The sequence below is a fragment of the Heptranchias perlo genome, chromosome 32 (genome assembly GCF_035084215.1).
Source record: "Heptranchias perlo isolate sHepPer1 chromosome 32, sHepPer1.hap1, whole genome shotgun sequence".
Lineage (NCBI taxonomy): Eukaryota > Metazoa > Chordata > Chondrichthyes > Hexanchiformes > Hexanchidae > Heptranchias > Heptranchias perlo.
In genome coordinates, this window is record NC_090356.1 from 13,212,982 (window position 1) to 13,229,453 (window position 16,472).

Here is a 16,472-nt window from a genome sequence, read left to right on the forward strand (position 1 = left end):
CGGGAGCAGCTCGGCATGAAGGAGGCTGCAGATGTCCACGACTACATGTTGAGTGACTCTGAGCCTTCGTGTGCTCTGCTGCTCAGAGAGGTCCAGGAAGCTGAGCCTCGGTCTGTGGACTCTGTGACGCATCTCTCTCTGCGGTTGCCCTCCCTCCTGCTGTGCAGGTGGATGTGTCACAGCACTCTGTTGTGGAGCTCCACATGTCAGAGGTGGATGGCGTGGCCGGCGAGGCTGGTGACGCTGTTCGCCCTCCGAGGAGGTCTTGACTGCAGCTACGGCGGCCCCATCCGGAAGATGCACATCTGAGGGGGTCCGCAAGGTAGGTACATGTGTCTGGACACTGGGGTAAATGTGCAAGATGGTGAGTTTTATTGTTAGGAGGAGGGTGGTGGAGGCCAAACTTTGTCCAAGGTGACAGAGTGGCCTCCTGCAATGAGTGAGGGTCTCCTCCACCCCCCCCCCAACCTGTCAAATGGACCTTTGCCACACGTCCATTTGAACTGGGAGTGTTTCCCCCAGTACGGGAAACAGTCCCAGTTGTTTGCAAAATCCCAACCCTCCTAAAATATCATGTTAATCAGGTCTCTAAACGACCTGAAATACCTAAATAAATACCTTAAGTGGCACCACATGCGGGGGCTGCGCGCGCATGTCAGCGCGTCAGTGGGGAGCCCGGAAAATGGGGCGGGTTGGAGCCGCCCCGGTAATCCCCGATTTTCGTAGCCCCCCGACAGGAACGCACCCGATCGCGGGTGCTAAAATCGAGCCCAAAGACACCAAATCCAAGATGAGAGCAGCCATCATATTTTTAAAAGTTTTAGGAACCAGAATCAGTGTGGTGGCTTTGTACCTTGGAGCTTTAACAGGCAGCATCAAAGAGTGAGAAGACAATAACCCCAATTTTCACTGGGGGTGTGAGTGCAGTATGTGGGGGCCAGGGTGAGAGGGAAGCAGCAATGATGGCGCAGGTGTGAGGCTGACGCATTTTAACTACCACTATCTTTATTACCATGTTTTAGGAAAGACTCCTGTCAGAACCCTGCAGGAACTATGAGGAGACCGGGCGGGAGGAGGAGCAGGATTTTGTGTGAAATGAGGCCACTACCGGGGACTCGCGGGAACGGTCCCCGGCAGAAGATAAATGAGGGGGAATGACAGGAGGCGAACATGGTCGATGAAGGGGGAGTAAAGCCCGAGACAGGGAAGGCCCAAGGTTTCCTTGTAGAGCCCGAAGAAGAACTCCTTAGTCTGGGCCCATTTTGGTCCCACTGCTAAATTGGTACACTTTGCGTCCATTTTATGCCCAAAAAACTAGTGCAATGCACACTAATTTGTACCGCTAAGAATCAGCCACACAAAATGGGACTGGAGACACATGTAGGCCAAGTAGAGGTGGCAGCTTCCTTTCCTCGAAGGAGATTAGGGAACTGGATAAGCCCTTGAAATGAAAAAAATTTGCAGGGCTACAGGGAAAGGGCAGGGGAGTGGGACTAGCTAGATTGCTCTTGCATAGAGCCGGCACCGACTCGATGGGCCGAATGGCCTCCTTTCGTGCTGTAACCTTTCTATGATTCTAGTGAACCAGTTGGGTTTTTATGACAATCTGTTGGTTTTCTTGATTTCTTTTTTCTAGAACTCTCCTACAAAAAGAACATGAGGGGTCAGATAAAGATAAAACTACATCTAAAAAGCTTGGTTTTCTCTTTTGCACGAATCACTTTTTCTCCCCTCAATTAAGCCTAATTTTCTATGAATTTAAGCATGCTTCCTTTACATATTTCTGATAATTCTCCTACAAAAAAGGAAGCATGTAGTCCAATCCCACCCTAAGCTGGAATTCACTATTTCATTGTTAATACTTGACCTAACCATGGTACCAAGTATATATCTGTGATAATTCTCCTACAGAAGAATGTGAGGCATTTGATAAGGATAGTTTTTAAAAAAAAATAAATTAGGAAGAGTGTCAAGGCTTTGAAGAGAGTGCAGAGGAGATTTACTAGAATAATCCCAGGGATGAGGAACTTCCGTTATGTGGAGAGACTGGATAAGCTGGGATTGTTCTCCTTAGAGCAGAGAAGGTTAATGGGAGATTTAATAGAGGTGTTCAAAATAATGAGGGGTTTTGATAAAGTTTTGACCCCCCCCCCTCCACCACTGGCATGAGTGTCGGTAACCAGTGGACAGATTTAAGATAATTGGCAAAAGAACCGAGGGGAGATGGGGAGACATTTTTTTACGCAGCGAGTTGTTTTGATCTGGAATGCGCTGCCTGAAAGGGTGGTGGAAACAGATTCAGTAGTAACTTTCAAAAGGGAATTGGATAGACTTGAAAAGGAAACATTTTCAGGGCTATGGGGAAAAAGCAGGGGAGTGGGACCAATTGGATAGCTCTTTTAAAGAGCTGGCACAGGCACAATGGGCTGAATGGCCTTCTTCTGTGCTGTATGATTCTATACAAATTCAATGCACCTGAATCAGCAGCCAGAATAATAAGTTTTCATGGCAAAAGCCATCCCTATCTGATTCAGATGCTTTATTTTTTTTAAAAAGTGCTTTGTTTTTATTTTAGAAACCTGACATTGCGAAGACTGAACTGTTAAACAAGGAAAAACTTGCTAGCTGGGCATGTGAACTAGCAACAGAAATAATGGGAGCATGCGCAATAATGTATTCTTTTGGTGCCTGCAGCAAAGGCACCAGCAGTATAAACAGGGCAACACTACTAAAACAGGAGGCAGTCACTGCAAATACTGAGCATAGATTACGGTGCTGCAGTTCAGCGTATTCCTAACAGATCACTGAAATTGTTTTCCAGGGATGTTGATTTCTCTTAGGGGGTAAGTACAAATTTTGAACAATAAAAATTTGCTAGTATGAGAGGATTCACATTGTTAACTCTTTACAATGTAATGAATTACACTCGAGTCATTTGCTTTCAAGAAAAGTAATGAAAAATGCAGCAAAGTGGTGAAGTTTAAAAAATAAAAGTAGACTTCATTGGATAGCAGATGCACAGAGGATAAAAAGGTTTGAGGTCACCTGAGACCATCATGGCACTATAGCAGAAGAAAAAATTCTGAACAGGCGTGTTTGTGGCTGAGTGGGAAGAAGCTGTAAAATTTGGAAATGCTGTGCCAAAATCAGGACAGAGTTGAAATCAAACTGCAAAATTAGGACAGCCCAGGGCTATCCCATCGCATAGAAATAAACCGTGGTCTTTGCTAAAGCTATTTTCCTAGTAAAATCTTTATTTAAATATTTAATTTTATTCAAATATTTGATTTACAACTGGCAAGATTCAATGGTTAACAACAGAGAAAAAATAAATAAATAGAAGAGTACAGCAGAGAGTTGGAGAGTGAATGGTGAACAGGGCAGAGGCCTGTGCAGGGTCGGAGCAGACATGCGGAGATCATTTCCTATTTATGTGTTGTTTTTCTTTACCATTTCCACAGTTCGAATTATCCTGCCTTTATATAACTGTGATGTGGAGATGCCGGTGATGGACTGGGGTTGACAATTGTAAACAATTTTACAACACCAAGTTATTGTCCAACAATTTTATTTTAAAATCCACAAGCTTTCGGAGGCTTCCTCCTTCCTCAGGTGAATGTGGAACATTCACCTGAGGAAGGAGGAAGCCTGCGAAAGCTTGTGGATTTTAAAATAAAATTGTTGGACTATAACTTGGTGCTGTAAAATTGTTTACAATTTATATAACTGTACATTAAAATGCACTGAGAAAGTATGGAAAGAATTACATTATTGATACTTTGTTAAAAGTAAAGAAATAAAGTGTGATTCCATACTCGGTCAGAGATAGAGCTACAACATTGTAGGTCAATTTCAACTCGCGCTATTGTTGAAATTAGTTCCCCACCGGAAGCGGGATTGTGGAATCACCCCTACAATCTGTTAACTCTGTATCAAAGACTTCCTACTTTTTTATATACTGGACACAGAATTTTCAAGCAATAATAGATATTAAAAATAACTAAAGCACCCTTCTGGCAATACAGTCCTGCTGTTTGCTGGTATTTATTCCTTGCTAAGTTTCAGATTCTAATTGCTGAGTTCTACTCTGCATTTTAATATGACCTTGGAACATTTTGTAATGTCCTACATTAGGAACGTGATCATTTTATCAATGGTCGTTATTTTAAAACTATTACAAAGAACTAGTAGTTACTGTATTGTAAAATTGTACATCACGTTGGTGTCCTGGAATTGTAACCATCTGTGTCCTGGCTTTGGTTTTAGAAAGATTATTAAGTTTGTGCTGATAACAGCAAGGAAACTTGGAATGATTATGATGGGTTTTACATGTTGTGAAATATCTATTTTCCTGAAACTCTGACGTCCTTGCATATGATGCAAAGCACAAATGTTATAAAGCCCGACTCCATCCAGGACTTGAGCAGTGCTCCCATATCTGGGGAGGCTCTTTTAGAACCTCTCCCTGACGAAGGAGGTAAGCTCCGAAAGCTTGTGATTTTCAAATAAAACTGTTGGACTATAACCTGGTGTTGTAAGATTCCTTACATTACTCCTAGACAAGATACAGAAAGAAGCTTGTCACACATAATTAATCTCTTTCTGACTGTGAATTATGGTTAGAGCTCCTTCAAAATTTCTTCTCTTGTTCCTTTCAAACTCCAAATCCACTGTCCGACACACTCTTCCTGCATCCCCATTGTGTGGAAATTAGGACTCATTTGCACATCTTAATTAACTCAGGAGGCGGGTCGGGCCTTAAAACCTTGCAAGGTGGCTTCAGGCCTTCATTTTCCTCGAATTCCCGATTTCAACCCCGAGAGTGCCAGGATTCCCGGTCCTTCTGTTTTACACTTCATGAAAGAAGGTGAGAAGGCCCGTGACTAACAGGTAAGTGCCAAGAAAGGCACAGCTTGTGGGCTCGGAGGAGCAGGAGTGCTACCCCCAGGCCCAACTAGCGTACCTGCATTGACCCCCTCCCCCCCCGATCATGGACACCCGACCCCCGATCGCGGTCACCTGACCCCCGATCGCAGACCTCCTGCCTCCTCCCCTAATGATCCCCCACTCTGATCCTCCCATCTCCAACCCCCAATCCTCCCCCCCCCCCACTCTGATCCTCTGACCTCTGATCCTCCTCCTCAATGATCGCAGACTCCTACAATTACCCCCGATCCCACCCCCCATGACTCAAGACCCCCATGCCAACCCATGCCCATCTGTGCCAACCTATGCCAACCCATGCCCACCCATGCTCCAGTGCCCGCCCATGCCCCCCCCTCCACATCCATACAAACAAGGAATTACCTGCAGACTTACCTGAAGACGTCCTCTCCCCGGCTGGTCTCCCGTCAGACTGAGACCAACCTGTCAATCAGGCCGGTCAGTCGGACGGGAAACCGAAAAAAAAAGAGGTCCTTACGTTAAAATCATACTAATGGGTTTCCCGACTTCAATTTGACCCCCCACCCCCTTCTTGGCTCGGTTTTAAAATTGAGCCTCACCAGTCCAAACCTACACTCTGGCTGGGAGCTAGTGACTTGTGAACAGCTGAATGCCATGTCATTTCTTCTTGATGCAAGCTTTTTCCCTAAATTTCCCCCTATATTGATACACAAGTTGTTTACATCTCAGGAAGAGTACTTTTCCTGACTCAAGCAATTTAGACTTCTGCTTATTCAGAGGAGCGCTTTCACATTTGTGTGTTATTTCCCAATTCCATGGTCATTTATAAGATCAAACATTACCTCATGCATGATCAGCATGTGGTCAGAACTTTTTGTACCTTTCCATCCTATACATTATTTTCAACTCAATTTTTTTTACTGTGACGCATTGTTACACTTTTCATTTTTTATTGCATTCCTACACAAAATGTGCACCCAATTCCAATAATTTCAACAAATGATCAATACACAACATGACGATGAAAACATAATCATGTATGTAACTGGCCACTGTCCAGGAAGCAACCATAATGCCTTCATTGTGCGGTAGTCCACAGTATTCACATTGTTTGAAAGAGAAGAAATGTTGGAAGGATGACTCTCCGGGTTATCCGCTACAAAATTGACTGCTGACCCCACTGAGAAACCACCTAACCAGCAGCAGAGCACCTTGGCCTGGACACCTCAGCGTCTGTTTGAATTTTCTCAGCTGCCACCTTCACTTTAGAGAAAAGTATGCTTTGCAGCTTAGGCACAATGAAAGAGTCTGCAAAAAAGTGACGGTGATACACAGTGCTTGAAATAGTACCTCCGAGATGGTGCATTAGTTTCTATCGTGCTTTATGGGACACACATAAGTGAGGAGAAATCTAATGTTCGTCTTGCTCCTGATACCAAAACAATTCTTCCTCATTTGCAGCCAGGTATGAGAGCTAGGTGACTGCATTGACTTAATTGCTATCTCCCTCCATTCAGCTGGTACCTTTATTGGAGGGTGGCCTTCAGCTTCACATAGGACCACCCACTTTTGGTGCACATCCTGCAGCAAGACCTCCAATTCTTCAGCATCAAAGAGAGGAGTGTTGCTCATATCTCTCCACAACCTGTTTGCTGCATTGTGATGTAGATGATTACAAAATCGAGGCTTATTTGTTACCTTGATCTCAGAGAACAGGTAATGTACCGGTGAGAGTTAAGCATTGTACGGCTATCTTATCTGCTGATTTAAATTGCTTTTGTGTATACTTTCTCATAAGATGAAACTTTTTTCAAAAATTTGTGCCTCTCAATCAGACTGAAATATTTGTTCTTTTTTCAATCTGTATCCAGTACCAGGGAGGTGGAGTGCAATACAAAAACTTTTCTAATTACATTTTTGTTTTAGAGTTTGAGCTAACGCCTGGATTTCGAACACACGTGCATGAAAGATGGGACACTCTGAAGTGAGTTATTTGATGCAGTGAACTTTGACAATTTCTTTAATTATTTTCCTGACTGTATTGCAGCAGAATTATTCTTTGAACCAGTCTAAGTTATCATTAAAAACAAATATTTTATTAAATATAAAGCTTTTGGTCAAAAATATTTAATAGCATCAAAATTAAAACACTTAACAGTTTTTCTGAGAAGCTGAAGGGTCCACTTGGTCCTGCTGGCATAGCTCCGTGATGTTTCTTCCCCATTCCCTTCAAGATACTCAACTGATTTCAAAAGAGAGTCTATGCACACAAAGGGTTAACATCTTGTTAAAAGGAAATATCTGTTTTGTATTTTTCAATACCAGACTTCCTTCTTCAAATGCACATGACATGTGAATGACTCATTCTTCACCAAAAAAGAGGATGTGGTGATCTTGCACCAAATTACAGCACATTTACATTACAGTACAGCTAACACCATAAACCTGAATTCAGCAGCAGTACTAGCCTAACGACTCTGAAGGAATGGAGGCTCTCTACATTTTTTTGGCCGTGGGCAGGTTGAACACTCAGCTCATGCATAAAAGCCCGTAAAAAGATTTTCTGCTTGCTGGCCTATATGAACTTTTCTCATGCAATGGGGGAAGTTTGCAACCAGAAATTAAAGTTACAGTTGCTGCTTTCTGACAACTGCTCATCTGCAAGCTTGCATATGCAATGGCAAGCGTTAATAGCAACATGGATGTAGTAGATATTTCCCTTTAGGTCTTTTGAACTCCAACATGTTAAACCTTTGCCTATTGGTAGCACTCTAGAATGAGTTAGAAGATTGTGGGTTCAAGCCTCACTCCAGAGACTTCAGCACATAATCTAGGCTGGCATTTCAGTACAGTACTGAGGGAATGTCTTTCGGATGTGACGTTAAACTGAGGCCTGATGTGCCCTCTCAGGTGGACGTAAAAGATCCCATGGCACTATTCAAGGAAGAGCAGGAGAATTCTCCCCATCGTTCTTATCCATAATTATCCCCCAATCAACATCACTAAAACAGATTATCTGGTCATTATCTCATTGCTGTTTGTGGGACCTTACTGTGTGCAAATTGGCTGCCACGTTTTCTGCATTACATCAGTGACTACACTTCAAATGCACTTCATTGGCTGTAAAGTGCTTTGGGACGTTCTGAGGTCATGAAAGGTGTTATATAAATGCAAGTCTTTCTTTTAAGGAGCAAGCTTCAGGCTACAGAATATAGGTTGTGACCAATTGTTATTTTATTGATGGAAATATAGTGGAGATCAACAAAATCTTTTGAATGGAAATGAATGAATCTGGGGAAATGTCAAAGCAAACTCTACTAGGTCAGCCCACAAAGATGGTTCCCCCCCATAGCTGCCACATGAAAATTTGCCATCATACATCAGCACCTTGTATACAATAAGATCCTTCTCCGGTTATATGAAGCATGGCTTCCTTCTCCTATTCTTCAACCAGCCCATTTTTAAAATTGTGTTATGTTAAGTTATTGTGCAGTAACAAAGGGATCAAAGACTTTAGGGGTAATTTTAACTCCCAAGAACGGGTGGGTTGGAGGCAGATGGGCAGTAAAAAGTTTGATTTTAAAGCGGAACTGCATCCCGGCTCCACGTGCCCACTTCCGGGTTTAACCCAGGCATGTTAGCATGTGCACGCGCAGCAGAAACCCGGAAGTCCCCTCCCTACTAAAGCTGACGGGCCGATATTTAAAGGGGCAATGTACCTCATAGCGATAGTTGAGGCATTTAATTTTTTGTGTATTAGAAATGTCAACCAAATTTAACCTACCTGTTTGGGTTTCCCATCGCTTCTGATTCACGTCGGGGAAAGCAGGCGAGACGGGCCGGATCCATGAGGTGAGTGCCTTTATTGCACTGCTTGTGGGCCAGGATGAGTAGGAGGGCTTCATCCACGCCCAACAAGCTCACCTGGTGTGATCGGACCTCAGCGATCAGCCGACAACCCCCCCACCCCACCCCTGATCTCTTCCACAGCCCACGATCTCTTCCCCCCTCCCTCCCCCCTCTCCAATATTCGCAGCTCCTTCCCTTCCGACAGCCTGTCAATATGGCTGCGCGGCGTGTGGGACACCCGTAGCACAAATACCCACTTTCATTCGAGTTGCGATCACAGATTGAGATGCACTCACTTGACTTCTGAGTTCCTCACGCTAAGATCTACACACGTGCTAGGTTCCCGGCTCCAAGCTAAAATCATGCCCCTCACGTCTGAATTGTTAAGTTAATGAACACAATTATTGGAGCCTTTTTCTGAATTATCATCTTAATTTACCATTGGACATAAATATCACATGGAATTGTAAACAATACTGTACTTATTGCTAAGCAGTAAATATTTACTATTGGCGCCTGTTTATTACCAAAAGCGTGCTACTATGTCCCATATCGGATTCGCCTCTTATGTTTATGGGAATGCCACTGTTCGCTTCCCCACCTCCACGTAGGACAGTGAAGAGAGTATTTATTAAGTGAGTCTTATTTCCATTTAGATTTGTTGCATCCTCTTATTGATCTTTAACTTGCAACTGGTGACCAGTTGTGGCTCAGAAGAATATAATTTTCAGGAATTGTGCTGTCCCATGTGCCATTCAGGTGAGTGACAACAACCTTTTTGAATGAATGTTGCCACACAAACTTCTGTAAGTTTTCAGCTGTTTTAAGAAGTGGTAATATTATGGTTTTGCTAATATAAGAATTAATATAAGAATTACATCATATATTATGTTTTTTTCCCTTTTAAAAACTTTCATATGTGATATTTAAGATGTGTAATTTGGAAAGTTTAAGCAAAACTTAAAGAAGTAGTATATCAGCACTGTGCAAGCACCTTCTTGTGCCAAGACTTGTCCCAACATCTTCAATAAAAGTCATCTTCAGATTTTGGGTAGATTCTGAGGAATGCTACACAGTGGTCTTGATCAGTTTTACAGCTGGAGATACCAGTACAATATATATTGTATATACGCCTGGATATAAAGAAAAAGGGAAAAGACTTGCATAACTTTGGTTTCCTGGCTAATTTCACACAAATATTGTCTCAGTTTCCATCAACAACTAGAACCACTCATAATGGAAAAGATTTCAAACCCAGTGCTGCACACAGACCTGGTCATGAAGTTCAAATTCTAACCTATTATTATCAATATGAAACATAACATCTGTAATCTGCTACAAATTTTAATTAAAACCTTGGTGATACTGCAGAAGTGTCATCATATCCTGGGAATATGTAATGCATCTGATAAGGACAGAAATTCTAATCTCTAATGTTAGAATATTAACCATACATTATATAATAGAGATTAGGACAGACAATGGAGTGAGATGAAAACAGTAATCTAATCTCAGAGTTCAGATGTCATTTAAAAACTAATTTTGTTGCAGCATTCTGGTTGACACAGCTACCTTGTTTTTCCTGAGTATCTGTTCTTCTTATGAAGATGATTACATTTTCTGTTGTAAGCTGTATTTGCATGGTTTTCTTTGATTTTCTACAGTGAAACTAGAAGAATCTAACATGGCAATTCTGTGACTCCAGCTTTACCTTTTGCAAGTAATGCTCTAGCTTTTTAATTTTTCTTTTTATTGCAGGTACTCGTGTTTTGAAACACTGTACATCAGCATCATCTACCACATGTGTTCCCTGTGCTCGTGGAACTTTCACAGACCACCCAAATGGTTTCGAAAAATGCTTGAAGTGTAAATATTGTGATCCTGGTAAACATTTAGTAACAATTCTTTTAACATGTTTTCATAATCTAAACTTTTCCCATGAAGGTTTATCCAATTGCCTTTAGGAATACACAGAACTGAGCAAAATGGACTAATTTCTAAATTTCTTTAAAGAATTAGTTGTATTCCTCTGCTACTTTGTACGTTTTAGAAAATTTGAACAATCAAATAAGTTGATTTTTGACCAAGGTATTTTATAAACGGTATTGTGGTTCGAAGGGTCTGTGTCAGAAACTTAGCTGAGTGTCTGACACAAACAGAAACCCATGGCTACTGTTGAATTTAGTCACTTCCCACAATATGGCTACAGTAGCATGAAATTGAAATATCTGGTTATTCGTATTCAGTTGCGTAAATGTGATATAGAACCAGTAATTAGTCTTAAGATTTGGTGGAATAATTAACAGCTGTGAAGGGGAAGAGCGTATTTGTTTAAGGTTATGTAAAATTAAGTTTCCAACGCTAACCCAGTAACAAAAAGAAACCTGGTTTTTATCATACCGCTTGTTTTGCTAAGTTGTATTGAGTATGAAATTCTATGAAATAAAAGAGTAGCTTTTATTGTTTCATGTTTTGCTTGCATCCTACAACCCTTAAGACCAAGGTTGATGTGGGTGACAACAAATTTAATTTATTTGAACCTTAATGATTTTTTTAAAATTGTAGAGCTGGGACTTGAAACTCTGAAAGAATGCAATGACACTCAGAATGCATCGTGTGACTGCAAAGATGGGTATTTCTGCTTAGCGAGAACAAAAGATGGATGTCACATGTGCACAAAATTTATCCCACATATTTTCAACGAAAATACAAAAGCCAAAGGTATGACATTAGATTGATAATTGTTTCGTGGTGGATCATGCAATATTGCAGGTCAGACATACATTGATTGAATATGTATATGTGGCCACAAACTATGGAGTTAGTAACAATTGGTTATGGTGCGTTTTCGGATCCATAACCGAAAGCAGGCACGGAACACACGCTCCAACTGGGAAGCCTGAGGCTGGCCCGAAAATGGGCCTTAGGCCTCATTTCAATAAATTAAGTGAGCTGCCAGAACCTGTCATGCCTCCATAGGCAGGTTGCCTAGTTCAGGCTTGCTAGCACTGTCGACGACACCTTCCACCACTTTGCTGATGATTGAGAGTAAACTGATGGGGTGGTAATTGGCTGGATTGGATTTGTCCTGCTTTTTGTGGACAGGACATACCTGGGCAATTTGCCACATTGTCAGGTAGATGCCAGTGTTGTAGCTGTACTGGAACAGCTTAGCTAGAGGCATGGCTAGTTTTGGAGCACAAGCCTTCAGCATTACAGCCAGGATGTTGTCGGGGCCCATAGCCTTTGCTGTATCCAGTGCACTCTTGATATCACATGGAGTGAATCGCATTGGTTGAAGACTGGCTTCTGTGATGGTGGGAATCTTGGGAGGAGGCCGAGATGGATCATCTACTCTGCACTTCTGGCTGAAGATGGTTGCAAACGCTTCAGCTTTGTCTTATGCACTCACATGCTGGGCTCTGCCATCATTGAGGATGGGGATGTTCATGGAGCCTCCTCTTCCCATTAGTTGCTTAATTGTCCACCACCATTCATGACTGGATGTGACAAGACTGCAGAGCTTTGATCTGATCCGTTGGTTGTGGGATCACTTAGCTCTGTCTATAGCATGCTGCTTCTGCTGTTCAGCACCCATGTAATCCTGTGTTGTAGCTTCACCGGGTTGGCATCTCATTTTTAGGTATGCCTGGTGCTGCTTCTGGCATGCTCTTCTACACTCCTCATTGAACCAGGGTTGATCCCCTGGCTTGTTGGTAATGGTAGAGTGAGGGATATGCCAGGCCATGAGGTTACAGATTATGGTGGAATACAATTCTGCTGCTGCTGATGGCCCACAGCGCCTCATGGATGCCCAGTTTTGAGCTGCTAGATCTGTTCTGAATCTATCCCATTTAGCATGGAGGTAGTGCCACACAACACAATGAACGGTGTCCTCAAATTGAAGACGGGACTTCGTCTCCACAAGGACCGTGTGGTGGTCACTCCTACCAATACTATCATGAACATGTGCATTTGCGACAGGTAGATTGGTGAGGACGAGGTCAAATAGGTTTTTCCCTAATGTTGGTTCTCTCACCACCTACCGCAGGCCCAGTTTGGCAGCTATGACCTTCAGGACTCAGCCAGCTCGGTCAGTAGTGGTGCTACCAAGCCACTCTTGGTGATGGACATTGAAGTCCCCCACCCAGAGTACATTCTGTGCCCTTGCTACCCTCAGTGCTTCCTCCAAGTGGTGCTCAACATGGAGGAGTACTGATTCATCAGCTGAGGGAGGGCGGTAGATGGTAATCAGCAGGACGTTTCCTTGTTCATGTTTGACCTGGTGCCATGAGACTTCATGGGGTCCGGAGTCAATGTTGAGGACTCCCACTCCCTGGATAGTTACATAATTTGTATTATGTAACAATCCTCCACTCATTGCATTTTGCTGGAGAAATAATCCTGTTGTACTGGGTTTTTATAGAATCATAGAAGTTTACAACATGGAAACAGGCCCTTCGGCCCAACATGTCCATGTCGCCCAGTTTATACCACTAAGCTAGTCCCAATTGCCTGCACTTGGCCCATATCCCTCTATACCCATCTTACCCATGTAACTGTCCAAATGCTTTATAGAAGAGACTCTGGTGTAGTAATAGACTGGTGAGTAAATAGACTCTGTTTGCTGTAGTTTATGAGTAAATGAAAATCACAAGTCCTGCCCCTCCACCTCGTTAGCTGATAAAGTGGTGTCAATATTCACATTGTAAGAAAAAATTAATAATGTTGTCTTCACAATGCTCTGATAATTCCAGAACTTTCATTAATGTTTGTACGATTAATGTTGGTAATAATAGCACCATTATTTTAGCCCATATTACTCTGGTCACAGTTATTTTTTTATAATTCATATAGGTAATCATAGGCAACATGAAGTGAGACCAACATCAGAGTCTGGAATAACTCACGGCGACACCATCATTAAGTTTATGGGTCAGGATGAAGCACAGAATCCATCACCACTTGGGAACAAAACCCAAAGGAGAAAAACTATTTCTAAACCAGAAATATCAGACACATTCTCAAAGGGGGAGTCAGCTTCAGAAACAATTCCAGGGAAACTCAAGTTTGGGCACAGACAGGACCCTGTAACAATAACAAAAACACTAACGGCACTGATGCAAGAAATTGATCAGGCATTTCCAAAAGAATCTTTAAAGCTGCAGGAGGCAGGGAACACAGCCACTACAAAATTACAAAATACTGTGCAGACCAACTTGACAAACATTCAAAGTGTTTTGCAAACTGGGCTAGCAGATATTCGAATTACTATTCAGACTGGCATGGCAGGTCTGCAAAGTGCTATGAAAACTGGCATGACAGACATTAAGAATGCACTGCAGATTGGAATGACAGGCATTCAAGAAGCTATAAAGTCTGGAATTGCTGATATCAAAGGTATCACTCAGGTTGACAATACTCTGAAACAACAACAGGCAAATTCACAGTCTAACATGATACAAATGACCAAGCAGATTGGTTCACTGGTCACCCTATTGACAAAACTTGCCTCGAACCAGACAGTCTCCTTCATTCAACTTAAAGATATTACTTGTAAGCCTTCTATTAAAACAGAGGTGGTGCAACTGCAAGGAACGGAAAAGCAACCTTAAGTTACACTGAGGCCCATGAGACAGACCTTGGGTAGGTTTCCAGCTCTGGTTCCTCAGCTCCACACAAAGGAGCATCCATTAAGGATACATAGCCTGGAAGGTGAAGCACACACCCAACAAATATCAAAAAGTTAATAAATACATTTATTTTTCTGGACGGCACTTTCCCCTTTTAGTTTCTTCCTATAACTTAACATAATTCATCTTGGCTTTTGCATTTTTCTCAATTCTTTTCAATAATGCTGGGCTCCAAGACTTTCTTTTGACAGAGTTTACTTTGACAGATGTTGTAATAAATGAAATGCTGTTTAAATTGAATATTGCATGAATGTCAATAAACCTATCACACAACATTTCACGGAATTCTGTAAGGAGTGCATGTCTTCAAAGAGTTGCTTAGATGGCTTGGCCTAAGAATGTGCATTGTTATAATAAACCGTGTTTGGCATTATGTAACAAAAAACTTGCCTACAGTCTACTATGTGGTGCATTGTGCGAGGAAAGTACCTGACAGCGTGTGCTCATATTAATAAACTGCTTTATTCCATCAGATGTTTGGTGCACTCCATTCCAAGTTGGGGAAAGAGTCATATTGAATGCAAAAGCTAAATGTTCAGCATAAACCTACCTGACAGCTGCTATTACATATGGGACACTTTTTATTGTAATTGTGGGTTTTCATGCAAGCACTTTCTGTTCTCTACACATGGAGATAATCAGCAAAAGACGCCAGGAAAAAGCTTACATTTGTTGAGTTGTGATACTTTTCCCCTCCATTTTTCTACCCTAAAGGCACTGGGGGTATTGTTTGCTCCTGGCATGAGATCAAAGTGTTTCATGAACACAGAATTGCTCCTCTGCCACTCCTTCCCCTCTGCATTCCCTAGTGGGGAATAGTGCCAACTGGGGAAAGGGATTGGGTGGGTGGGGGGGGGGGCACGATTCTGGAGAAAGGGAGTATGGCTGAAGGAGGTGAATCGGAGAGATCAGAACCAGAAAGTGGCTGAAGAAAGGGGAAGGGCAAAGATTTGTTGCTGCAGCCAATATACGCACTCAAATAAACACAGAGGGAGACCTTAGATCACACAGACTAGTGCAAAAGAGCTCGACGTGGCAAGGAAGGTCCTTACAGTAGGGACCTGGTAAGATGAGGCAACTTTTCAAAAAAATTCATTCATGGGATATGGGCATTGCTGGCAAGGCTGGAATTTATTGCCTATGCTAGTTGCCCTGAAAACGTGGTGCTGGACTTCCTTCTTCAACCGCTGCAGTCCATGTGGTGTAGGTGTTCCCAAAATGCTGTTATGTAGAATGTAATGCACAATGGGTTATGTTAAGACTATAGCGGTTTGATACAACTGAATAGCTTGCTAGGCCACTTCAGAGGGCAGTTAAGAGTCAACCGCATTGGCGTGGGATTGGAGTTACATATAGGTTTCCTTCTCCAAAGGACAATAGTGAACCATTGGGTTTTTGGGACACCTTCATGGTCACTTTTACTGATACAGAGTAAAATACCCAGCTTTTTATTTGCAGATTTTTAAACTGAATTCAAATTCTCAAATTGCCATGGTGGGATTTGAACTCAGGTTCTCTGGATTATTAATTCAGGCCTACACATAGCATTACCACTACACGACCATACACACACTGTCAGTGGTCCAGGGATTCAGGCTCGTCTTTAGGGGGAAACCTCAGGACAGTAGGCAAGTAGGAGCAAAGTCTGTTTCAGGAGCTAATGAAGGAGGAAAGATCAGCTTTGGCTAAAGACCAGGTCAGGAGCCGGTGGAGGAAAAGGTTTCAGTTCTGAAGTTAGCAGGGGAGCCGAGCTGGTACAAAAGCCAACAGAAAAGTGGAGCCTGATCAAGGAAACCAGTGGAGTTTGATCCAGGAGACCAGTGCAGGAGCAGAGCAAAGTCCAGAAACCAGGAGTGAAGTGCAGTCCAGGAAACAGTGGAGGAACAGAATGAAACTCAGGAGCCAACAGAGGAACTGATCAAAGCCCTGGAAACCAGCAGAGCAAAGCAATTCAGCCAAGGAGCTAGCGTAGTGGAGTTTAGTCAGACCTGCTTTTTCATTTGAATTAAAACTGCATTAATCCAA

The 16,472-nt window shown here is 42.5% G+C and overlaps 1 protein-coding gene across 2 annotated transcripts; it reads left to right on the forward strand.

The window, feature by feature from the left end:
• Positions 1–2,699: 2,699 nt before the first annotated feature.
• On the forward strand, positions 2,700–14,919 carry LOC137300831 (uncharacterized). Of its 2 annotated transcripts, none has more exons than XM_067970084.1 (6): positions 2,700–2,843; positions 6,832–6,889; positions 9,411–9,513; positions 10,513–10,638; positions 11,320–11,475; positions 13,612–14,919. In XM_067970084.1, exons 2-6 carry the CDS (start codon positions 6,875–6,877, stop codon positions 14,367–14,369), a joined length of 1,158 nt encoding a protein of 385 aa, XP_067826185.1. In that variant the 5' UTR covers positions 2,700–2,843; positions 6,832–6,874; the 3' UTR covers positions 14,370–14,919. The 2 variants fall into 2 exon arrangements, with proteins under 2 accessions (XP_067826185.1, XP_067826184.1); XM_067970083.1 differs by lacking the exon at positions 2,700–2,843 and adding an exon at positions 6,042–6,621.
• Positions 14,920–16,472: the final 1,553 nt, after the last annotated feature.

What these genes read in the sequence shown, in the direction of transcription:
- LOC137300831 (XM_067970084.1), top strand. An exon ending in CTGTCCCATGTGCCATTCAG is followed by an intron (nt 9,514 to 10,512) that starts GTGAGTGACAAC and finishes TTTTTATTGCAG; the next exon opens with GTACTCGTGTTTTGAAACAC. An exon ending in GTGTAAATATTGTGATCCTG is followed by an intron (nt 10,639 to 11,319) that starts GTAAACATTTAG and finishes TTAAAATTGTAG; the next exon opens with AGCTGGGACTTGAAACTCTG.